The sequence below is a fragment of the Lacerta agilis genome, chromosome 2 (genome assembly GCF_009819535.1).
Source record: "Lacerta agilis isolate rLacAgi1 chromosome 2, rLacAgi1.pri, whole genome shotgun sequence".
Classification (NCBI taxonomy): domain Eukaryota; kingdom Metazoa; phylum Chordata; class Lepidosauria; order Squamata; family Lacertidae; genus Lacerta; species Lacerta agilis.
This window is the reverse complement of record NC_046313.1, coordinates 72,098,808-72,124,267: the sequence shown is the minus strand read 5'-3', so window position 1 is coordinate 72,124,267 and position 25,460 is coordinate 72,098,808. Positions and strand designations below refer to the sequence as shown.

General features: G+C 41.7%; 1 protein-coding gene across 7 annotated transcripts in view; it reads left to right on the top strand.

The window, feature by feature from the left end:
- The window catches only part of LOC117041695 (inter-alpha-trypsin inhibitor heavy chain H4-like), a 64,718-nt gene that overhangs the window by 12,267 nt on the left and 26,991 nt on the right, over nucleotides 1-25,460 (top strand). For 2 of the 7 annotated variants that reach the window (XM_033140729.1, XM_033140723.1), the window contains exons 10-14: nucleotides 549-730; nucleotides 1,600-1,782; nucleotides 3,385-3,524; nucleotides 5,040-5,185; nucleotides 6,423-6,452. In XM_033140729.1, coding sequence (XP_032996620.1) covers nucleotides 549-730; nucleotides 1,600-1,782; nucleotides 3,385-3,524; nucleotides 5,040-5,185; nucleotides 6,423-6,452 — 681 coding nt within the window. Of the gene's footprint in view, nucleotides 1-548; nucleotides 731-1,599; nucleotides 1,783-3,384; nucleotides 3,525-5,039; nucleotides 5,186-6,422; nucleotides 6,453-7,795; nucleotides 7,859-9,084; nucleotides 9,136-9,975; nucleotides 10,090-10,564; nucleotides 10,737-12,090; nucleotides 12,246-14,493; nucleotides 14,582-15,807; nucleotides 16,023-25,460 lie in introns of those variants that run through there. The other 5 variants (XM_033140727.1, XM_033140725.1, XM_033140726.1 and 2 more) reach the window with 5 other exon arrangements.

Here is a 25,460-nt window from a genome sequence, read left to right as displayed (position 1 = left end):
GGAAACAATGCCTTATGAGGAACGGCTTAGGGAGCTGGGTATGTTTAGCCTGGAGAAGAGAAGGTTAAGGGGTGATATGATAGCCATGTTCAAATATATCAAAGGATGTCATATAGAGGAGGGTGAAAGGTTGTTTTCTGCTGCTCCAGAGAAGTGGACACGGGGCAATGGATTCAAACTACAAGAAAGAAGATTCCACCTAAACATTAGGAAGATGAGCCTCTTAAACAGTGAGAGCTGTTCGGCAGTGGAATTTGCTACCAAGGAGTGTGGTGGAGTCTCCTTCTTTGGAGGTCTTTAAGCAGAGGCTTGACAGCAATCTGTCAGGAATGCTTTGATGGTGTTTCCTGCTTGGCAGGGGGTTGGACTGGATGGCCCTTGTGGTCTCTTCCAACTCTATGATTCTATGATTCTCCCGATATCTTTGGCTTTGGTTTTTATGAGCCTCTTAAACATTCAGCATATCCATACAACTGACAAAGAGATAATCAAATAAGCAAATAGTCTAAACAGAGGGAGTGTTCACATCTTATACCCATATATGACAGGTGAAACCAACACTGATAGGATTCAAAGAAACATACGAGAAGCTAATAATGGGAAGTATTTCATCTACTGCCTTGGCTTTGGATTTGACGTCAGCTATACATTTTTGGAGAAGATGGCTTTAGAAAATGGGGGAGTGGCTCGCCGTATATACGAGGACTCAGATGCAGCCTTGCAGCTCCAGGTAGGGGAGAAACAACAGTCAAAGCATATAGATATATTTTAAATGAAGAATCTCAGAAATGTCTTCAGGTAGGCCAAAATATTTCTGTATGGAGAGGAATTCAGTGTTGTGCTATAAGGTAAAAGGTAGGTAAAGGACCCCTGGATGGTAACGTCCAGTGAGAGGCGACTATGGGGAGCAGCGTTCATCTCACTTTCAGGCCAAGGGAGCCAGTATTTGTCCACAGACAGCTTTCCGGGTCATGTGGCCAGCAGGACTAAACTGCTTCTGGCGCAACAGAACACAGTGACAGAAACCAGAGCACACGGAAACGCTGTTTACCTTCCTACTGCAGCAGTACCTATTTCTCTAGTTTCACTGGCATGTTTTTCAACTGCTAGGTTGGCAGGAGCTGGGAAAGAGCAACGGGAGCTCACCCTGTTGCAGGGATTCAAACCACCAACCTTCTGATTGGCAAGCCCAAGAGGCTCAGTGGTTTAGACCATGGCGCCACATGCGTCTCTTGTTGTGCTATGGAATACGTTCCATCAACACGGAGCCTTTTAGCTCCCCTCTCTGCTTCCTATACATGCTGTTCTGGGGGTTCTCCTGACCACCCCAGAGCCAATTTTGGAGGGTGTGGGGCACATGGAGGAAGGAGAGTGGGGGAGAGTCCCATTGCATTAACAAAAGTATTTGTGCAGGCTTCTGCCAATGGGCATAGCTGTGAACCTTTCCATTTTGCGGGGGAAATTCCCTTATTATAGCAGTGGGGAACAGCAGGGAGGGTTGACAGCTATGCCAATGGGACCTATTATTTGAATTTGGCCCATATTTTTTAGACTGGCACAATAGATTTGTTCCTATGGTTTCTGTCTTTCTCATTCAAGGGCTTTTATCAGGAGGTAGCTATGCCTATCCTGAAAGAGATTGAAATGAAGTACCCAGACAATGCCGTACTGGAAATAACTCAGAATAATTTCAAGCTGCTCTTTGATGGCTCTGAAATTGTTGTAGCTGGAAAGCTCGGCAATGATGTTGATGATCTTCCTGTGGAAATTAAGGCTAAAGCAGTAAGTTCTGAGTAAAAAATGGCTTATTTTGTATGGACAACTTGGGGCTGCATAGTCATTTTTCTGTCCCCAACATTCTGTGGTACATTCTGCTTTGAAACTAAAAACTCTATGCTTTTCATTTTATGATTTTTTAAAAAGTATTTGAAATTCTTTAAGGGAAAAGAAATCCTCCATCCAAATATCCCAGGGAGGTTCACAATAGAAAAATATGAAATGAGAATACAAAATACATAATTGTTTTATCTATATATACAAAATCCTTCAAGCTGCATGTTTGTTTGTTTTCGCCTTTCTCCGTAACCGCTTGACCGATTAGCGTCAGATCTGGACACAACATGCCTTGCCCATATGGAAAGGATATTAGGTACAAAGATTGTAAAAATATCACACCTTTTCCAGGTAAATCCATAATTTTGTGCAAAAAAGCCCCTTCCAGTGGACATTAAATAGCACAGCACACAACACCCATTACCGATCCCTCCTCTTCCCCCCCAACGTCACTGCCACCATCCAATCAACAGGCACATCACCCGCAAAAGGCAGCCCACACACAAAGACAGAGTTTGGCCTTGGTGGCATTTAAATGCCACCTGCAATAGCTATAGAGAGAAGCCACGCCATAGCCACACTGTCTGGAAACGTACCACCCGCCTTTTGGGAGGGCGGATGGATTGGTAGGAAAGCTAAGTTGCCCGCTAACACCGAGATAGCCTGCTGATAGAAGCAGCAGGAACAGAGCGAAGCAACGGCACAATCAGGCCATCTACAAACGTTCTGTCCACCATTTCCGGATTCGGGCGGCCTAACCTGATACTGTGCAAACAAATATACTGCCCTCCAATGCACATCCACAACATCAAACCAAGACATACAAACAATTCAAAAAAAGGAATCAGAAAATACAGCAATACTAATAATGAGTTATATACACATAAACAATGACGAGCAAGAAAAGAAAACCAAAACAACCTCAACTTCAACGCAAAGTCCTATGGTAAGACATCAATTTCTCTTTTATACTGCATCTTCCTTTCCCATTACACTAAAGCAGCCACAGCAATGCGTGGCCGGGTCAGCTAGTTATGTATAAAAACAAACCAAGGACGCTCCCTCCCACAAACACATTCAAGAAGCCATAGAAGGTTAATCAGCTGAATGCCTGTTGAAAAGAAATATTTTTGCCTGGCGCCTAAAGATATGCAACCAGGGGCGTAGCAGGGAGGGGGCTGCCGGCGTAATTGCACCAAGTACATGGGGGGGCCCTCCTCCAGCCACCCTCCCTGAACTAGCATTGAACTGCTTTGCAAGACCCCTCGGGGAGGGCAGCATGAGGGGGAAATGGCAGCCATGCACCCTTGGATCCCAGCCTCTCCAGCAAAAACATGAGCTCACAGTTGTCTTGTTTCTATTGTTTTATTCATCATTTGTTGTTTTTATGAATGCAATAGATGCCTACTCTTCTGTCTCCCCTCCAATCTTAAAAGTTTGCTTAAATAGGTTTTCCCCTCTAACATCCGTTTGTGTAGAAAACAGTATGTGTTGCTTATATTCAGATTGAGTGTTACTTTGAATAACTCGCACTCTCTACTCGCTTTTCAGCATGCCAGTGAACTTACTCTTAAAGAAGATGCAAATATAAGAGAAAAGGAGCAAGTATTTCAGCATCAGAAATACATCTTTGGAAATTTCATTGAGAGATTATGGGCCTACTTGACAATTCAACAGCTGCTAGAAAAATCGTAAGCTAATATTAGTGTGGCAAGCCACCCCAATCTCTGAGCAGTGTGAGATTCCAGGGGTTCTGTGTGCTTACCTAGGGTTCATGTTTCCCTGGGAATGAGGCTGTGGTGTCTTTATGATACAGTGGTATCTTGGTTGTCAAATGGAATCCGTTCCGGAAGTCCGTTCGACTTCCAAAAACGTTCAACTACCAAGGTACGGCTTCCGATTGGCTGCAGGAGCTTCCTGCACTCAATCGAAAGCCGCGTCAGATGTTTGGGTTCCAAAGAACGTTCGCAAACCGGAACACTCACTTCCAAGTTTGCAGCATTCAGGAGCCAAAACGTTCAGCTACAGAAGCGTTCGGGATCCAAGGTACGGCAGTATATGGTTTATTTACACGTATATACACACACAACCTCTGATGGAGGGGTTCACAGCATAAACACCTCAAGAGGATCACTCTTCTCCTATAGCCACAACCTTGGATCCCAACAGAAATCAGGCATGGCTCTCTCTCTGGCATCCCAGCCTGAGGCTTTGCTTCCAGATTCTAGCTCCCATAACTCCCAACCATGACTTTATCTTTCTAACTACCAGCAAGATGAGGAAGGGGGGCACCCATTTGCTATCTGGCACATATCCACTTCTTTTGTTACCTTAACAGTCCATGACCTCACCAGGAAGCTAGCCTGGCTATTCCAGGAATTAGTTTTTAACAATTGCTGGATCCAGGGATTAGAAGGATCTCGGCATACAGCCTACTCCCTCACAACTCATAGCACAATGTTAAGTGAGTAATAGTTGCTTAGTGACTTGAGAAACACTTCCTTCTGCAAGATCATGGCTCGTGCTGATAATCCCTTGGCTTTCATTATTGCACCATATATCTAAAATTGATATTTTATTGATTTTTCTTCCAATTACAAAGCAAGAAAAAATTATATGAATACATACAAAAATACCTAACCTATACATTCTTTTATAAATTTGATATTATTGTCCTAATACTAATGTGAATATATATTCAAAGCACATAGGTTTCTCCACATAATCCCAGGAATATAGTTTGTTATAGGTGCTGGGAATAGTGAGGAAAATTACATTCACAGAATTCTTTGGGAGAAGCCATGACTGTATAAATGTGCTTTAAATGTATTGTGTAGATATGTCTGTTTCAGTGAGAGGGTGTAAATCATAGCAGGTTGTTTCAAACTAAATTACTGTGTATATGAAACAATGTCCGCAAGCACAGAACAACTCCTCCCCATCTTCTCCCTTGCTTGCCCACCAATCTATTCTGGTTTCCCCCCAAACCCTTCAGAGCAGGTTAGAGGGTGGTGTAGGGGGCCCATGGGAGCAGGAGAAGGAGGGGAAGTCCTATTACACTTGTGAGTGTTCTGTGTTTGCAATTATCTAGTTGGATACAAGCCAACATTCTTAACATAAAACCCAAAGCATATCAGCCTCTGTATTTTGTTTCACTGGATCATGTGTAGAAAGCAAACAGTGCAGCTTTTGCCTCTGTATCCTAGTGCTTCAGCTGTTGGAGAACAGCGGGAAAACCTGGAAGCTCGAGTTTTGAACATCTCCTTGAAGTTTGGATTTGTTACACCCCTCACTTCCATGGTGGTCACCAAACCTGATGCTCAAGAGGTGGCAAACAAGCCTACAGAGGCAGGTAAATCAGAACAAATTGTTTCCATGTCAAACTGAAGTGATACAAACAGTTTGCACATGCATTTATCTTTTGAATCTCACCCAAGTTCAGTGCTAGAAGAATGAGTTGAGAGCTCTGGCTATGTTGGGCGCGTTGGGCGAGTGGTAAAACAGTCAGATACACGGATAACTATAGAGACAAGGATAATGATAAATGTAGCTTATAATTATGTGAAGAAAGGTGATGTCACTGATGTGATAGCACTGATATCTTACTGGTGCTGAATATACCTTTCATAGAATCATAGAACTGTAGAGTTGGAAGGGATGCCAGGAAACACAACTAAAAAATCCCTGACAGATGGCCATCCAGCCTATGTTTAAAAACTTCCAATGAAGGAAAGTCAACCACTTTCCAAGGGAAACCATTCCACTGCAGTCAGAAGTTCTTCCTGATGTTTATTTGGAATCTCCTTTATTGTCATTTGAATCCATTGGTTCGTTGGTTTCTGGAGCAGCAGAAAACAAGCTGGCTCCATCTTCCATGGTACAGCCCTTCAGATATTTGAAGATGGCTGTCATATCACCTCTTAGTCTTCTCTTCTCCTTAGTCTTATCACCCAATAGCCTCAATCATTTCTCACAAGGCTTGGTGGCCAGACCCTTGATCATCTTGGTTACCCTCCTCTGCACATGTTCCAGCTTGCCAATATGCTTCTTAAAGTGTGATGCCCAGAACTGGACACAGGACTCAAGGTGTGGTCTGACCAAGGCAGAATAGAGTGCTACCATTGCTTCCCTTGGTCTGACAATTGAAAATAGTGTGAAATGCTTAGAGTGATATAATAGGCAGACTCTTTGGCATTATTCCTGATCTGGTTCGTGGTTTTCAGCAATAGAATTTGGTGAGTGATTGTCTGTTATGTCCTGCTCAGACCCATTAAAATCCAATAACTTCAGTAATAAGTAACTTAAGTCTATTGATTTCTATGGATCTACAATGAGTATGCAGAACGTTGGTGACATATCTTTTCTGGTTTCCACTGAGCAATTTAGGTACCCCAAAATTGTGAGATCGTACTATTGCTATGAAATAGTTTGCTCAAAAAGGGCACTCAATAAAGGTGACAGATTAGCACACATTACTTCCCAATAGCACCAAAAGGCTATGACATAATTCAGTGGCTGCAAACACAGGAGAAATAAAAATACAGATGGAGCTTACAGTCCAATGAAGCTGTCCTTGTTTCTTTGTCCAGATAATGAGAATGTTGCTGCTGGAACGTCTGGTATGTAATCCACTTCAACAATTTAATACCAGTAACTTATTCCTAAGAATTTATATACTGTTAGAAAAATGATCTAACCATGAGATTCTCCCATAGGCATGAAGAAATCTTCAAGAATTGTAGGATTTTATAAACAGAAATTTATATCCAATGTTGTTTGGATACACATGGCATCCTGGAATAGGGGGCGCCACTTTGCAGTGGTTCCACTCCTATCTCGCTGAGAGGGGAGGAGAAGTGACTGACAACTTGCAAGGGAAGGGAGTTGATGTGAGGGTGGGACTTTGAGGGGGTTGGTGATCGGAGCCCCTAGTAAATATTCATAAAAATAAACTAATTAAAAGAGGGAGTGAAAGAATGGCTGTAGTTGGCTGAGCCAGGCTTGGGAGGCTGACTCTGTCTGTCCATCCTATGTCTTAATGCAGGGGTAGGCAACCTAAGGCCCATGGGCCGGATGCGGCCCAATCGCCTTCTCAATCCGGCCCGCAGATGGTCTGGGAATCAACATGTTTTTACATGAGTAGAATGTGTGCTTTTATTTAAAATGCATCTCTGGGTTATTTGTGGGGCTGCTGGGTTTTTTTTTCATGAGTAGAATGTGTGTTTTTATTTAAAAAGCATCTCTGGGTTATTTGTGGGGCATAGGAATTCATTCATTTATATATATATATAAAAGAGAGAGAGAGAGAGTCCACCCCACCACATGGTCTGAGGGAGAGTGGACCAGCTCACAGCTGAAAAAGGTTGCTGACCCCTGTCCTAATGCATCTGTCCATCCTATGTCCTAATGCAGTTTCATTCCTTCTTAAGGGAGGGTGGGCTTTAGGAGTGACACCCTGTCAAGATAAGAGAGAAGTTAAGCTAAAAGGTCGGCTGCTTAGACACTTGGACTCCAGCCAGATGGCTCCTCCTCTTGTATTGAGTGAGTTACTCGCTCTCCTGGCTGTGACTCTTAATTCAGACTTACTCAGCTACAGCTCCACAGTCTGTTTTCTGGAGTGTTGAGAATTGAGACACTTATCTCTCTCCTGTACAGAAGTTGCAGAGTCACTTAAAATCCGCCAATGCTGAAGTCGTATGGGGTTAGAGTGGCTCTCTTTTTGTCTCTGGAGATGTGGAGCCACAAGCAGGGTTTCTCTTTGTGTGCCATTGGACACAGCCATGTGAAGTTGGAAACACAATGTGTGCAGTTGGAAAGCTGATCATGTGCAGCTGGAAAAAGGAGGGGAGGGAACTAGTAGGGTTATATTTATGTCAGGGATAGTATGGACACAAATTGTATTAGGGTAGAATGTGCTTTGCTTCTGTACTGACGCATATTGAAACACTTCCTTCTTTTTCAACAGGAATAGATAACAGTTTCTTTCCCAGTTTGCAAGTCGGTTCGTTTCTTACTTCTGCGCAAGGTAATGCTCCATCAAATTCTTGTATGGTTTAGGCTTATCTTGCACTCTGTGTTCCTTCTTCTGCAGCCATTGTAAAACAGTTGGTCCCTGGGAGCCAATGGTTGCATATTATAATGGACGTAAAAATAGAAGATTTCTGTTTCCACAGATGGTTGGGCCTGTCTCCCACTTTTAAGTACAGCACTCTCTGTGCCAATGCTCTGGGTTTGGCTACAAGTATGCAGGCAGGACAACATCAGTGTTCTTGTAATTTGGTGACTGCAAAAATTGGACCTTTACTCTAAATTACTAATAATTTAATAATCCCTTTTGTCTTTCTTAATCTCATGGGCAAAAGATTCCTGCATTGCAGAGAGTTGGACTAGATGACCCTTGGGTTCCCTTCCAATTCTCTGATTCTATGATTAATCAGTTTTGTGAGACTCTGGTTTTTCCGTAATTTTCTTAGTCGCAACTTGAGGCAGAAATAGACTTGGGAAGTTATTGAGCATTCATCATTTGTTTGCAGAATGTTTTTAGGGAGTTTATATAATGTTTATTGAAGATTTGTTCCTGATTTGTCCCTGATTTGTTTGCAGGGTGGTTGTACACTGCTGCATCAAACATGCAAAAAAATCTCTCTGTGTGTGCAAGAGCATCAAATATGCTGCAGTTGTGCAACCTGAATTTGTCAGTGTGAAATTGCATGACACCCACAAAATTTTAAGTGCCCTGTTCAGTGTTCTTGGGAAAGGAGGAATGCTTATTTTTTCCCCTTGAGAATAAATATGCATGAAGCTGCTAGTGTCCACTTTCTGAGTGTTTTTGCCTAGCAGATTTTGCCCTGTTTCAGGGACATCAAGTGGAATTTCTCCTAGATGAATCTTTCAGTCAAAATTAGTTGGCAATTGATATACAGTATTTAAAAGCCACTTGGCAGTATTGCTTGCTGCATAGTGATTGTGATTTTAAAAATATATTAGGAAATCTTTTTAGGGGGTAGCAATGTGTCCCTATACCTTAAATGGGACGTGTTAAATAAAAAATAAGAATCCTGTTAAATAAAAAGTGAGAAAAACAAAACAAAAACAAAAAAATAGAACCCCAGTCCACATGACCAGTGATTAGACATGATGGGAATCATAGTCCAAAATCTCTGGAGGACACCAGGTTATGGAAGGTTGATTTAGTACTTATGTACTATAATAGCAGAAAATTAACAATTTATATATTTTTGGGTTATTTAGATTATGATGATTATGATATTTATTCATTGAGGTTGCTGGGGAGTTACCCAGGTGAGTAATCCACACTTTATTCTCTATTAATATATTTTCCCCTCCACGAGGTGTTCCAGATATGGGTACATGTATTTGGACCACAGTGTGGTGGAGTCTCCTTCTTTGGAGGTCTTTAAACAGAGGCTTGACAGCCATCTGTCAGGAATGCTTTGATGGTGTTTCCTGCTTGGCAGGGGGTTGGACTGGATGGCCCTTGTGGTCTCTTCCAACTCTATGATTCTATGATTCTATAAATCCCAGTGGAGGGGAGCAGCATTCACGACTAAGAGGGGAAATGTTTGGTGAGGAACAGGTTAAGCAGCACCCAGGCCACTCATCAGAACAAATTCAATCTCCCAACATTCCCAGGTGGGGCTTGGAAGGACTTATGCCTGGAACCCTGGAGAACCTCTGCAGTCAGTGTAGACAGTCCTGAGACAGATGGATCAATGGTCTGACTCAGTATAAAGCAGCTCCTCTCTTCCGAAACTCTCAGCCTTCTGAGGTTGCTGTTCATTAAAAAAAAAAAAAAAACAACCACACACAACCTTTTCATGTTTGTTAAGGGAGAGTGTGTGTGTAATATGTAGCATGTGTGATTTGGGAATTGAAAAAGCTCAAGGTGTCACCTCCCTTAGTGCTATCTCTATGGCTTAATTTTAAGCCCACTCTATGAGGGCTTTGTCATATGTGAGCAGGATGACTTTTGGCCACCAGCCACCATTTTCAATCAAGATGGAAGACCCAAATGTAGCTTTGGCATGACTTCACTGCAGGTTTGTCAAGACGGGTCCAAACTCACAAAATGCACTATTCTTTTAAAAATGACAATATTTTTTGATTTCTACTGATTCCTAGGTGATGAGTATCCAAGTTTCATTCTTCAGCTGACTCATGAAAAAGATCCCATTTGTTTAAATATCAATGGACGGTTGCAAACACCCATAACCCTGCTAACTGATCCAGACAAAGGTAAGCCTTCTAATGTAAACTGCTGTCAACTCCCCAACTTTCATGTCAAGCATTTTGGTTGCTTCCAGAAATCTGAGTGAGTGCTTTCTATTTGACAATGAAATACGTTAAAACCGCTGACAAGGGAATTCTCAATTTTTGTAGAGCTTACACTGAAAAATGTTGTGACATGGTTTTCTGTTATTAATGTCATGCATTAATCAGAATATGTGCTTTATACCTGCCTGTATCTTCTCTCTATCTGTCATCACATGTCTTGCTTTGGTAAGTTATGTACATTTGTCAATACTAACCAACAGTAATGGCACTATGCATGGAGAGATGGAGACACAGCTATAAATACAGGCTAGTCGCCTCATCTGGTTCTAGCTGTAGCCCTTGCAATTCTGGACAATAGTGTGATTTCAGTAGGCATTTGAAAAAGGGGACAAGAAAAAGGGGATCCTCATATTTATTTTCACTATTATATTTTCAGGGATCCAAGTGAGTGGCAAGGTTGCAGAAAGCAGAAAGTTTGTGGAGTTCAACGTAATCTATCAGACACCCAATGTGCAAATCAATGTGTCAATGGGAGAAATTATACTGAATGATCAGGGCAATGTGAGCTCTTTCCCATGGACAAAGAATGCATCTTTTACAACCAGAGGGTAACATCTGATCTTTCTTTTCAGTGTTGGTTGGTCTGACTTTGAGGCTATACCTAATGCTACTTTTACATTCTTGAATTCCTAAACTTATATAATTTTTCAAAGCACAAGCCAAATTGCTCATGCATCCAAATAACAGCATTCATGTGAAATTCAGTGGATTCCATCATTTTGGGACTTTTAAAAATAATTGGTTTTCTCTTTGAACAAAGCATTTTAATTTCCTATTAATTGAGGTAGATGCTTCATAATATATGGTGAGAAGCAGTTAGTTGGCCAGAAAATAATGAAATTGGCTCAGTAACTCAAGCTGAGATGTTTCAGAGAATTGTGCCCACTGACCTTTGTTCTGATTCATTCTGTGGCTTGGATGTCACAACAGCTTTTGATACAATTGGCAGTGGTGCCGTTTTGGACAGCCTTACTGGAGTGGGTGTTGGGGGCATAGAGTTACTGTGGCACCGATCATGAGATTATATCTTGCCCCCCCATACTTTTTAACACCTATGTGGAACAACTGAAGCTAATATTAGGAACAACAACAACAACAACAACAACAACAACAACAACAATTTATTATTTATACGCCTCTCATCTGCCTGGGTTTCCCCAGCCACTCTGGGCAACTTACAACAAAATATTAAAATACAGTAGAACCCTGAATTGATGTCTGGAGAGTGTCCTAATCAAAATCAAAATAAAACTATTTCAATTTCAAGAGTTGATTTTGACCTTTAAATGTAAAGCCCTAAATACAGCAGTTTAGGGTCAAGTTATTTGCAGGAACACTTACACCCATACAAACCTGCTGCAGTATGATGGTAGCCACCCGAGACAGAATCTTTTCAGTAGTGGCCCCACATCAATGGAATTTCCTCCTCAAAGATCTTTGTAAGACACATTTTTTGGTTGTTTTTTATGTGGTCTCTTCAATTTTTTTAGTTTTGCTAAGCTTTCCCTAATGATGACTTTGTCTTTCAATGTTTAAGCCTCTCACTCTAATACAGGCTTCTATTGCTTCTTCCTTATTGTTCACTTTCTAATTTTTACCTGTTGCTGGAAACTACTGTGTCATTAGAGAGGTGTAAAGATTTCTTTTTAAAGAAGAAATGCAACAAGAACCTAATGCAAAAATACCTATTAAATTATGCCACCTTGAAATTGAGATTGAAATTGGGATTGAAGATCAAAAAATAATTCAGGGAATATTGAATTGTTACAATACATATAGGGATACAACTCTACAAACATTTGATATTCTATAGTAATAATGTATATATTTCTATATATTAATATTTATTCATTTATTTCAACATGTATATATTTAGAAACAGCAGCATCAATTCCTTTCTAGGTTGAGCTTTCTTATTGAAAAGGAAAGGAGTCTTTCGCTATCAGGACCAGACGGTATCACGGTACAAGTTTACTATATGAAGGACCCTCTTAATTTCCTCGGATTGCACTTCAAGAATAGTGAATTTTTTTCTAACAACATTGCTGGACTTTTTGGTATGTATTCAGATTTTGCAATGAAGTAACAATCATCATGCTATTTACCATTAAGCTTGGCTTTGATGTAACACTATAACAGTGGTGGCGAACCTATGGCACGTGTGCCCAAGTGGGCACGCAGAGCCCTCTCTGTGGGCACGCGCGCCATCGCCCCATCAGGTTCGTTTTTTTGTGGTTTGCAAAGATGACAGCCTCTCCCCCCCCCCCAAATGCCGCAGCGGGCGGGAAACGCTCCCTATAGTGCGTACCAGCCGCAGCGGGGGGGGGGTTGGGTGTCCCCCCCCCGCTATGAGCTGGAAACGCTCCCCAGAGTTTCGCGCCCGCCAACCAGCTGGTTGGCTGCTGCTGCAATAGGACGCTCATTTTGTGGCTGGTCCCCGCGAGGAGCAGCCTCCCTCTTCTTTTCCCGCCCACCGCGGGCTGGCCTGCGGGGAGAGGAAGTGACGCTGCCCGCACAGTTGCTGGGAGACAAATTTTGTGTAGGGAAGAGCAAGAGAAAAGGGGGCAGTTGCTCCTTTCCCGAGAAGGTGGAGCCTGAGGGGAGAGTGTGTGGGGTGGCTGCGCCCCTCTCTCGCCCCCGGAGGAAAATGAAGCAGCCAACAGGGCGGGGAAAGTGGAAAAGGCGCCTTCAAAGTGCCCAGCGGTGCTTTCACTCGTTTCTCTGGGGATGTTTCTGCACAAAGTTGCGCAGGGTTGTGCTGCGCGAGGCATGGAAGCGCACGCGCGCTTCAATTCCGCGCAGCTCACCTCCTCCCGAGCAAACCTTTCCTGGGGCGGCACTAAGCAGCCCATGCTTCAGGAAGATGATAAGCCCTCCTGTCTTTCCACCCGGAAAGTACTCTAAAGCAACAACGACAAGCCAGCTGGTGGCTTGAGTCCCAGCAGTCACTTTCCTTTGGTTCCTGTTGCGAAACTCCCTGCAGGTGGTGAGCGGTGGCGCTTTCCCCCTGCAGGCTTGGTGGGGTTTGAACTCCCCTTTTTCTTCTGCTCAGCCAAGCGCCCAACCAGGTTGCTGTTGTGACTGTGTAAGCCTTCGTTTAATCCCTCCTTTCTTCGTAACACACAAGAAACAGCAGTGGTTCCACAAGACCATATTTCTCACTCCCCCGCACCCACCCAATAATGCAAATATAGGATCCTTCCTTTCAGCACTAGGGCAGAGAGCAAAGACCACTTTTTTAAACCTCTCCCAAGTTTCCGAAAGTTATTCAAGCCTTTGAATTGCCTCAAGTAACATGTATATAATTCTACATTTTCTGGAGGCAATTTGTGTTTTCTTGAACTTTAGTAATTTAAGAAAGGCAACTATTTATTTTAAAAATATTATACATAAAGTGCAGATATAAGTTCAACAACTCCTCCCAAAAAAAGCTCAACAACTCTCCCCCATTATCCCCCAGATTGGCACTTTGTGATAAATCATTGGGTTTTGGGTTGTAGTTTGGGCACTCGGTCTTTAAAAGGTTCGCCACCACTGCACTATAACTTAATACTGTGTTCCTTATATACTTGGAACAACACTGAAAGGAAATGAGCATTATTGTCTCTACATTTCAGATGCAATGGGGATGAGAAGGGGAGCCCTGATATAATGGCTTTCCTAAGTCACCTAGTCAGTTCATGACACCTTAAGTTGTGTTTCAACGGGCAACTGTCTGGTTCACAGCTCAATCTCCCCGTCACTACACCAATACTTGTGAGAATTGGGGTGGTGCTGCTGACATGATTGTCAGGAGAACCACTGGTGATCTTCATCAGTTTCCAGGTCCAGCCTGATGTTCTTTCTCCTATCTTTGGAGAGGGAACCCATGTGAGCTTCTAGGCCATGGCTGCCTCCGCCCTGGGGCTCACCGTTCCTCACATACAAGGCAGCTCCACCTCAGAAAAGTGGATAAGTGTTGAATAAATGTGTAGAGAAAACTTGGAGAACCACTGAGCTTGTTGCTTTATGAGTAAAACTACCTGCTCCTGTTTAATTATTTATTATTATTTATTATTATTCATAGTAGACGCAAGTGTAATACAGTCTATACATTTTGTTTGCTATAGGCCTGTCAAAGGCCACATTGAGCTCCCAAACAAAAAAATACTTCCATCAAGATAAATACTAGACTAGACAGTAGTCAACTGTATCCTAAAATCAAGCAGGAATTAGCCTGTCTTGGGGGGGGGGCGTGTTGCAGCTGCTCCAGCATAGCTTTGAGAACTGCAGTTATTTTCCTGTGTTTTTCTTTGTGTTCCCCAGGTCAGTTTTTCTCTAATGAATGTCTTCAAACACACAGCAATAGAGAGAAGACATTGACTGTACAAGGACAATTATATAGTTTCACAAGGTAAAAGGCACAGTAAAACACTTGTTGTAGACTCTGTTTTGGGCAGTCCTTTGAAAGTGATTTTGGAGATATATCTGCAAACACACTTTCAGCTGAGCCAAGTTTTATATAACATCATTGGTCGGGAAGTTTGAGAAACCTGTTAAGATATCCGTACTTTGTCTGCTTTTCTCTAGTTAAAAATGCCCAGGTACCCTGAGCTTCTCTTTCACCACATACCTTACACTGCTCTCCAATTTGGGAGGGGGCGGTATTTTACACGAAGAAGAATGTTGAAAGTGATAATAAAATATAGTAAATTGGAAGTGTTTCTTTGCAAATTCAGCTCAGCAAAGTATTTGTGGCCCTTTAGGTCCCTCGAGGAATAACCCACATCTTTTCTATGTACAGAATATTATATATATATATATTGCTTGAAATGCAACTCTCCGCCCCCTCAAAATTTTTGAGTCATCCCCATGCCTTTCAGGTCTTCAGCACATTCATTAACCTCCCCTTTGTTACTAGCTTTCCTCAGCCACTTCCCCCAGTCTTGCCAACGACAAAAAGTTACCCTTTGTGAAGGAGCAGGGGGTTGACATCAATGAGGAGGGCTTATTGGGTCCTTGGACCAATGTCATGCCAGCCCTTACCCTGCCTGCTGCTGTCAATAAAGATTAGGCCTGATTTTATCCCATCACCATTGTACAGTCTTGTTGTTTTGCTCCTCTCATGGGTCACATAATGTGCCTGCCTGGGCAATTGAATTTGGCTATGCAGTTCTCCAAGCAACCAATGTTTACAAAAATGCATATATTAGGGGGAAATGTGCATACAAATGTTTGTGAAAATAACATACGTTATGCATTATATTAGAGGAAATTGCTTTCAACGATGTATAAAAAAACACACCTCCCAAAATGTGTTTATCAGGAGAAATTTGCATTGAATGCTGATGAATCTTCATGAGGAATTCTCATTTTTTAAATGTGAATTGCTGCACAAATCTGGAGGACTGAATTTAAGATGGGAAAAATGAGAAATGGAGAGAAACGAAATTGGCAGATCCTTTCATCCCATTTGCAAAGGAAAGGGTTTTGCTAGCAAAAATCGGGGGAATGGTTGTAAATGCAGTCATGTTAAAACAAAAACCATTTTCAGGGGAATAACTGAGAAGACCATGCGACTCCCAAGGGGGCTTTTACTTTCAATGGGAACTTATTGTTCTTTTTTCTTCCATTTTTAAGGCAAGACAGGAAAGATTTCAGGATTGAACCGGGAGCCAATGACAATTTTAGCTGCTGGTTACTGGATATAACTCCTTGAAGAACAGCATTTAAAGCAGTAAAAATGCCCATGTTTTGTATTAAGTGTAACTATTACATTTCATTTCAGACTATTAAAATTGTATATGTTTGATGCAGAATTTTAAATGTGGAGTCAATAAATGTAATCATCTAATTGGACAAATTTCAGGGCAGGTTTTTTATTTTTTGTTTTCGTTTTTTGCTAATATGGCAAGACAGACAAGGAACAAAAATTATTATTTATGCTTACTAAAAAGATTCATATAGAGGGATCCAGTTTGACAAAGACACTGTGAGAGTTGGTGTTGTACACGATCTATAATACGGTTACTATAAATATTCTGAAATCTACTGCTGTTCACAAAATGTTCAGGGATATGCGTCCCCCCAGAAAAAAGCACCGGATATCCAAGACTGGACTTGAGCCATTATGCTAAGCAGGCACTCTGCCACCAAGCTACAGTCATTCATGGCTGCCAAAGGAGCCATTAAATCAACATTTAAGAAAGACTTTGCCCTAACCCACTGGAACATCTTCAAAGCATGTACAAAAGAGTCCTCCTGATCCAAGACTGTATTCACATAGAGTTCCAAACACTCCCTACACAGCTCCTCTTCCCACACATACTTCTGATCAATGGGATTTCTGAAAAGCCATACATGAAGACCCTTATGCTTCTCTTAAGCGAATGTTGAGGAGGTCAAATGTCAGTGCATTTCTGGTCATTTCACCACAAAGCAGTTGGAAAAGGTTCAGAAAAGGGCAATCAAAAAGATTGTGGGGATGGAGTGAATCCCCTAGGAGGAAAGTTTGCAACATTTGAGAAAACAAAATAAAAAATAAAATAAAAAATTCCTTCCAGTAGCACCTTAGAGACCAACTAAGTTTGTTCTTGGTATGAGCTTTCATGTGCATGCACACTTCTTCAGATACACATTTCAGATACACAACATTTGGGACTTATTCAATTATAGAAAAGGTAAGAGGTGACATGGTAGATGTTTATATAATTATGCATGGCTTGGAGAAATTGGCTACAGAAAAGTTTTTCTCCCTCGTAACACTAGAACATTCTGAAGCAGAATGTTTAAAGCTTCAGGACAGATTGTTAAAAAGTACTTCACGTAGCTCAAAGTCATATGGAATTCACTCACACAGGAGGCAGTGATGGCCATAAACTTGGATGGATTTTTAAAAAAATTTTTAAAAAGTGAAATGAAATGAAAAAGTAATAAATAACCTAAAAGAGATTAGGAAAGCATTTGTCAAATATTTCACGGATTTATATTGAAAGGCTGTGAAAAGGGGATACAGATTGACGAATATATGAAGGTAAGTAATTTACCAAAAACCAAACAGGAAAAATTAGCAAATTTAAATGCCCAGATAACAGTTCAAAAAGTATTGGATGCAATCAATCAGGCAAAAACAGGAAAATCGCCAGGACCAGATGGAGTATCAGCAAAATACTATATATTTTTTAAAATATTTTTTATTATACGAAAATAGACACATACAAACCAACATACATACAAACATACTGACCAACAATACAAATACAAAAAAGAAAAAAGAAAAAACTTACATACACATACTATATAGATACAATATACTTAAATCCATATCTTCCATATTCATTTTTGACAAATATCACATTATAACAATAGTTAATTTGAATCCATATATTCATACTTTTTAGCCGTCCGTTCATAACGGTAAGGCTAAATTATTAGATAATTTTATTCTTTGACTTCCCTAATCCATCTCTTCATTAAATTCTAGTAAATATTTCATAAATAAATAAGAAACACATAAAAGTATGACAGTGACTTCGATTACCTTTTCTTTTTTCCCATTCCTTTAATTTTTTACTTCATTTCATTACTATACCATTTCTAAACCAAACAAGAGTTATTCTAGAGCCAAAACTGTATTGATGTTGCACCGCTTCTTTAGATAGTACAAAAAGCTATGAATTTCCCCCTCAGATTATCCTTTACCTTTTCTGAAAGTTACAGGTGGGTAGCCGTGTTGGTCTGCCATAGTCAAAACAAAATCGAAAATTCTTTCTAGTAGCACCTTAGAGACCAACTGAGTTTGTTCCTGGTATGAGCTTTCGTGTGTATTTGTATTGTTGGTCAGTATGTTTGTATGTATGTTGGTTTGTATGTGTCTATTTTCGTATAATAAAAAATATTTTAAAAAATATATAGTATTTTGCTGATACTCCAGTGTATCTGAAGAAGTGTGCATGCACACGAAAGCTCATACCAGGAACAAACTCAGTTGGTCTCTAAGGTGCTACTAGAAAGAATTTTCGATTTTCTTTTCTGAAAGGTAAGCCAGCTCCGTATATTCTAGGATTTTATAAAACCATTCTTTTTTGCTAGGTATTATTGCACTTTTCCAATTTGACCCTATCGGGGTTTTTGCAGCTGTTGAGGCGTAAAGAAAAAAGTTCCTCATCTTTTGTGGTATATCTGGAGTTGTTATTCCTATAAGGTAAGCTTCTGATGTTTTATGGAATTTGATTTTGAATTTTTTTTTCCATTTCTGAATGTATTTCATTCCAGAATATTTCTATCTTACTGCATTCCCACCAAATGTGGTACAAAAATTCCCACCTCCTCACATCTCCAACAGATATTACTCGTGTTCTTATACATTTTCAAGAGTTTGTGGGGGGTGATGTGCCACCTATAAAACATCTTTATTAAATTCTCTCTGACAGAATTACATGTGGTGAAACTCCAGCTTGTTTTCCATAAATTTTCCCACCTTGTCATCATTATATCATGACCTATATCCTGTGCCCAATGCGTCAATGTGGATTTAATTTGTTCTTCCATTACTGTCCAATCTAGTAGTAACCGGTATGCCTTTGAAAGGGTTTTAACCTTAGAGTTTACCACTTCTAATTGAAACTTTGACTGCCCTTTCTCAAAACCTATTTTGCTATCTGTTTTAAACCTCTCAAAAAGTTGATAATATGTAAACCAGTCATTTACTATATTTTTAAATTTTTCATATGATTTTAATTCTAACTTATCATTTTTTTTCTTCCAGCAATGCTTGATATGGCAGCCATCTGGACTCTAGGTTACCACGTCTCATCGCTTGGGCTTCCAAGGGGGAGTTCCACCAAGGCACCCGCTGCTCCAACAGATGTTTGTGTTTCAGCCAAACTTTCAATAAAGATCCTCTTATAATATGGTTGGAGAAATCCCTGTGTACTTTATGTTTTTCGTAGTTTAAGTATGCATGCCAGCCGAACCTTAAATTGAACCCTTCCAGATCCAATAATTCCAAGTTGTCAAGACGGCACCACTCAGCAAAATACTATAAAAACATAAACAAACAGCTCCTAGGAATAGGAATAGGAATAATTTATTGGTCAAGTACCAACATACTTGGAATTTTGCTTCAGCTACATTGCAATGTAAACGTACCTTATACAAACACTGTTCCACTCACAATACAATGACACAGCAAAGGAACCCCACCCATAACTGGCCTCCCCTTCCGCTACACAACTACGAATTTAATAATTTAATGGCACAAGGGAAAAAACTGTTCCTGTGCTTGGCCATTTTCATGTATAAAGTCCTGTAGCGACGTCCAGATGGAAGTAAATCAAACAGATGATGACCAGGATGCAAAGGATCTGCGGCAATTCCCTCTGCTCTCTTCCTAACTTGGGTAGCATAAACTGTCTCTATTGAAGGCAAGCTAGCACCAATTACACTTTCTGCAATTCTTACTGTTCATTGGAGCCTTTTCTTGTCCATCTTGGAGGTTGTGCCGTACCAAGCAGTAATAGAATTACAGAGAACAGTTTCAATGATACCTCTGTAAAATTGGATCAACACTTCCTGGGGCTATTTAAATTTTATTAGTTGACACAGGAAATACAACCTCTGGTGGACCTTTTCAATAATACTATTGATGTTATTGACCAATTTAAGTTTTGAGAAATTATAGAGCCCAGGAACTTAAAGGACTCTACTACTACAACCATGTTACCAAGGATGGAAAGTGGTGGCAGGATGGAAGAGTGCCTTCTAAAATCAATTACCACTTCCACTGTCTTTTGGGCATTTAGCACCAAATTATTTCTGGTGCATCATGAAACAAGATGGTCTACTTCCCGCCTATACACAGATTCATCGTCCTCCTGGATAAGCCCAATAACTGTTGTGTCATCGGCAAATTTCAAGATCTTAACCGATGGATCAGTTGAGGTACAGTCATTTGTGTACAGAGAGAAAAGCAGTGGGGAAAGCACACACCTCTGGGGAGCACCTGTATTGATGGTATTGTTGCTCGATATAATTTTCCCCAACCTCGCCTGCTGGCCTCCTGTCCGTTAAAAAGCTGTATATCCATTGGCAAACAGGAGCGGGTACATTATGATGAAGTAATTTGGAAAACAATTTAGATAGAACAATAGTATTAAAAGCTGAGCTAAAGTCCACAAACAAAACTCGCACATAGGCCCACAGGGAATCCAGGTGTTGCAGGATGTAGTGCAATGCCATGTTGACCGTGTCATCTACTGACCTATTAGCTCGATAAGCCAATTGCAAAGGATCCAGCAAGGGATCAGTAACGTATTTCAAATAGGGCAACACTAGTCTCTCGAAGACTTTCATTACCAACAGATGTTAAAGCAACCAGTCTATAATCATTAATCACACTGATGGAATGTTTCTTAGGTACCAGAATGATGATAGAATGTTTAAAGCATGAAGGGACTCTACACAACTCCAAAGAACAATTAAATATCTGTGTGAGGATTGGAGCCAATTGTGCCACACACACTTTCAAGCAAAGAGGAGTCACCCCATCTGTGCCTGGAGCTTTTCTGGCCTCCTAGCACCATTACAAGATATAATGAATGAAATTTTAAGATAAGGAAAAGTACCAGAGACATGGAAAGAGGCGTATATAACTTTAATTCCAAAACAAGAGGCGAATTTGACCTTAATAAAAATTTACAGGCCAATTTTGTTATTAAATAATGATTATAAATTGTTTGCCAGCATAATGGCTTATAGGATGAAAACGGTATTGAAGGAATATATACATTAGGACAGTGATGGTGAACCCGTGGCACGCGTGCCACAGCTGGCACGCAGAGCTCTCTCTGCCGGCACGCCAGGAGGAAGACTGACTGATGGGCATGCTGAGGACTTTTCCCATGGGGAGCCTCCACTGTGGGTGGGGAGGGCGCAGCACTATGCACACGCTCAGAAGCGCGCTGCCGCTTGGTGAGCCTCCCGAGAGTTCCGAGCAGCCGCCTTCCTCCTCCTCCTCCTGCTGCTGCTGCTGCTGCTGCAAGGTTGAGGCTTTGGCTGGGGCCAATGGGAGTGGAGTCAGAAGTGGAGTGGAGGCTTCACGCTCCCCAGCTGAGCTGCCCGATCCCACTCCTACTTGCCTGCAAGCAGGAGCAAGGTGGGGGATCTCTCAGCTGGGAAGCGCGAAACCTCCACTTCTGAGAGATCCCTGCCTTCACTCCTGCTTGCACACAAGTAGGAGTGGGATCAGGCAGCTCAGCTGAGGAGCGCCTGGCTGCCTTCAGCTTGGTGCAGGAGGCAGGGGCTCTCAGATGCAGCTTCCGCGCTGCCTCCACCTTCCCCAACTTCAGCAACTATTCAGCCTGCCTTCATGGGGATCTGATGCGGAGGTGGGGGCTCCTTTAAACTTCTCCTTTGAGGAGAGTGCAGCCACGAACCCCTCAATGGAAAGTGTGATGGAGTCTGCACCTCCCCTGCTGAGCAGCCTTGATCCAGCGCCTGTTCTTGTGCAGGCAGCAATGCTCCCTAGCAGAGCAGCCCAATCCCACTCCTACTTGCCTGCAAGCCGGAGCAGGCTGGTGTGTGTGTGTGTGTGTGTGTGTGTGGCTGTGACATCCCTTGCCTGCTTGCTTGCCACCCAGCCCGCCTTCCCTCACTCTGAAAACGGAAACGTGGCACTCAAAATGGAAGTTATACTAAGAACAGAACACGTTGCGCTTCCGAAAAAAGTTTGAAAACCGGATCACTCATTTTCAGGTTTGAAGTGTTCTGGTTCCTAGTAGTTCGAAAACTAAGCTGTTCCAAAACCGAGGTTCCACTGTATTATTGCTCCAACCTCCTCTTCTAAACTAAAACCTCAGTATTCAGGTTAAATTGCCTTGTTGGCACTTTGCGATAAATAAGTGGGTTTTGGGTTGCAGTTTGGGCACTCGATCTCTAAAAGGTTCGCCATCACTGCATTAGGACCAGGCAGGGTTCCTTCCAGGGAGACAAATGAAGGATAATATAAGGAATATCATAGATGTTATAGAGTACCTGGAAGTGAGAAATGAAAAACAAGCAGCATTGATGTTTATAGATGCCGAAAAAGCCTTTGATCATGTCTCTTGGGAATTAATGAGAAAAGTTCTTGAACAAATGAACTTTGGAGAAAATTTTAGAAAAGGAATTCAAGCAATTTATTCAGATCAAAAAGCAAAATTAATCATCAACCAGGTGGTAACAGATGAATGTAAGATACAGAAGGGAACAAGACAGGGATGCCCATTATCACCTTTATTATTTATTTTGGTCCTAGAAGTCCTGATGAGAAACATTAGGGTGGATGAAAACATTACAGGAATCATGGTAGGGGAAAAAATCATATAAACTGAAAGCATATGCTGATGACCTGGTAATCACAGTTGAAGATCCTAAAAATTCTCTACCGAAAGTTTTAGAAAAAATACAGGAATTTGGGCAACTTGCAGGTTTTAAATTAAATAAAAATAAGACCAAGCTTTTAGTTAAAAATTTAACAGAATCAGACAAAAAAGAACTATGTCAAACTATAGAAATAGAGGTTCATAAAAAGTAAAATATTTAGGAATTTGGCTCACAACTAAGAATATTAAGATTTATAAAGACAATTATGAAAAGAGTTTATTGAAATGAAATAAAAAATAACCTAGAAATATGGGGTAGAAAGAACCTATCACTATTAGGAAGAATTGCAGCAATTAAGATGAATGCACTGCCAAAAATGTTTTTATTCCAGTCAATATTGGTAATAAGTAACACAGCATGCTTTAAGAAATGGACTCACTTGCAGGATTTGAGTAAACACAATTAACAAAACAAATACCGAAATTATAATGATGTTAAAATGATAAGAGTATAACAATATTAAATTCAAATAATTCAATATGAAGATATAATAAAACAAGCAGGAGAAGTTAATATGTAAAAAACCAGAAGAGGAAGTTGAGGGAAGTTGGGGGGGGGGATATGGGGTTGTGGTGCTCATCTCACTTACAGGCTGACAGATCCAGATTTCCAGGTCATGCAGCCAACATGACTAAACCACTTCTGGTGCAACGGAACACTGTGGCAGAAGGCAGAGTACACGGAAATGCCATTTACCTTCCTGTCACAGCAATACCTATTTATTTACTTGCACTTTGATATGCTTTCAAACTGCTAGGTTGGCAGGAGTTGGGACAGAGCAACAGGAGCTCACCCTGTCACGGGGATTCGAACCACCGACCTTCTGATCGGCAAGCCCAAGTGGCTCAGTGGTTTAGACCACAGCGCCACCCATGCCACCCACTTCCCATGGAGGATAAAGCAATGAATGGCTACTAGCCAAAATGGCTTTGTTCTGCCTCTACGGTTCCCCCTCCTGGCTTTTCTTTTTCTTCTCTCTAGCAATCTTGTGTACTTTATCACACACACACAAACTTTCTTCCGCATTGTCCCCTTTCTTTTCCAGAGAACACACACACACACACACACACACACACACTTCATTTTCCATTGTCCATAGAGCTTTTAAAAGGAACAAATCTAAGATTTCTCTTCATTTTGATTTGGCAACAGATTCCCCCCCCCCCAAAAAAAACCCCACAATGGCAGCAAAGAGAGGGACCTCTGCTCTTCCTAGGTTCCACTGGTCTACAGTATTCAGCAAGAACTACACTCCAGAGCTCTCATAAGCCACGCTGTAGATAAATGTACTACATTTTTTAAATAGTGCATTTGGCAATGAGGTCCAATCATCCAGCATTTCTGTGCACACTGACCCCCTGGGTATGTGACATTATGCATATTTCAGGGGACCTTTTCACAGCTGCTGTTGAGTGTGAAGCATTCTTGCTGCGGTATTAATTGACTCCTGTCCTTTCTCCAGAGCAAGCTGGCTCTGCCGCACCATCCGTATTCAGCCGAGACCGCACGGAGGTGTGGGGGACGGTATTCGATAAACCCAAAGAAGAGCCTCCGAAGTGTGTCTTTGGCTGACTGCCAGTTTCAAGATCTGCAGCGAATATACATGGAATACTTAACCCCTTTTACCTTCCCGCCGGAGTGGTACCTATTTATCTACTTGCACTTTGGCGTGCTTTCGAACTACTAGGTGGGCAGGAGCAAACAACGGGAGCTCACTCCGTCACGGGGATTCGAACCACCAACCTTCTGATTGGCAAGCCCTAGGCTCTGTGGACAAATGCCAGCTCCCTCGGCCTATAGAGCAAGATGAGCACCGCAACCCCAGAGTTGCCAGTGACTGGACCTAATGGTCAGAGGTAGCTTTACCTTTACTTAACCCCTTATTTTGCTTTCACATGCACCAGTCTTATTACTTGCGCTGTTAATTCCTTTAATTCCTAATTAACAAGAGGACTTGTCTTGAAAGAAAGGCACTTCTTTTTATACGTTGGGGGACTTGTTTGTTTTTTGACCTTCCTTAGCTGCGTAGTGGATATTCGAGTAGAGCAGTAGTTATTGGGCGCAGGCTGGTATTACAATGACCAATTTTGTTACAAACGTACATGGCTCTCTTCTATTTTATGTTCCAGAACAGTGTCTCAGTTCCAAATGTGGTTATAATTCTGAGCTGTAAAACCAATAAAGCATGGCGGTTCTGATTTTGGCTAAGTGCCTTTTTTCTCTTACAGAAAAACAACTTCCTCACACAAATAACTGGAGGAATTTGTGTTTTTGCCCATTGGTGCCCAGCATGAAAATTACCTCAATTTTAGGTGGAAGCTCTATAGACTGTCTGCCCCAGAATTGGCTTTTGGACAGAGACTTCCACTTAGACCCCTCTAACACGGTACGCTGATATTGCACCTGCTTTAGGTTGAGATGATGCACCAGTTCACCCCAAACCCTTTAATGGGGTAGCATCCCACCCAATGCCTTATCTGACTGGACATGAGCACAGCCAGCTTTTATTCCCAGGCAGTGGACCGGAATGAAGACTTCCTGACTCTGGTCCATCATCTAGACTCCAGCTCCTTGCCTGCTCATGGTTGGGCAGTTCAATTTCTGTGTGTGTTGGCAAGCTATCCTGCCATCCAAAGTGGCCAGCTGGCAGAGGACCCAATGGTCAGCTGTGAAGAGGTGACTCTTACCCCCTCTCCTCAGGGGTGGAGGGAAAGGCTGTGATGGGCCGCAACCACTGTCCACCCCCAGCAGGGTAAGCAGCCATTCCGAGTCAATACTAACAGGCAGGCTACTCCTGGCTATTGTTCTCCTCCTTACAAGATGGTGTCACCTCTAGTCAGGTGAGGAGGCGGGAAAAACACCTCCCCTTT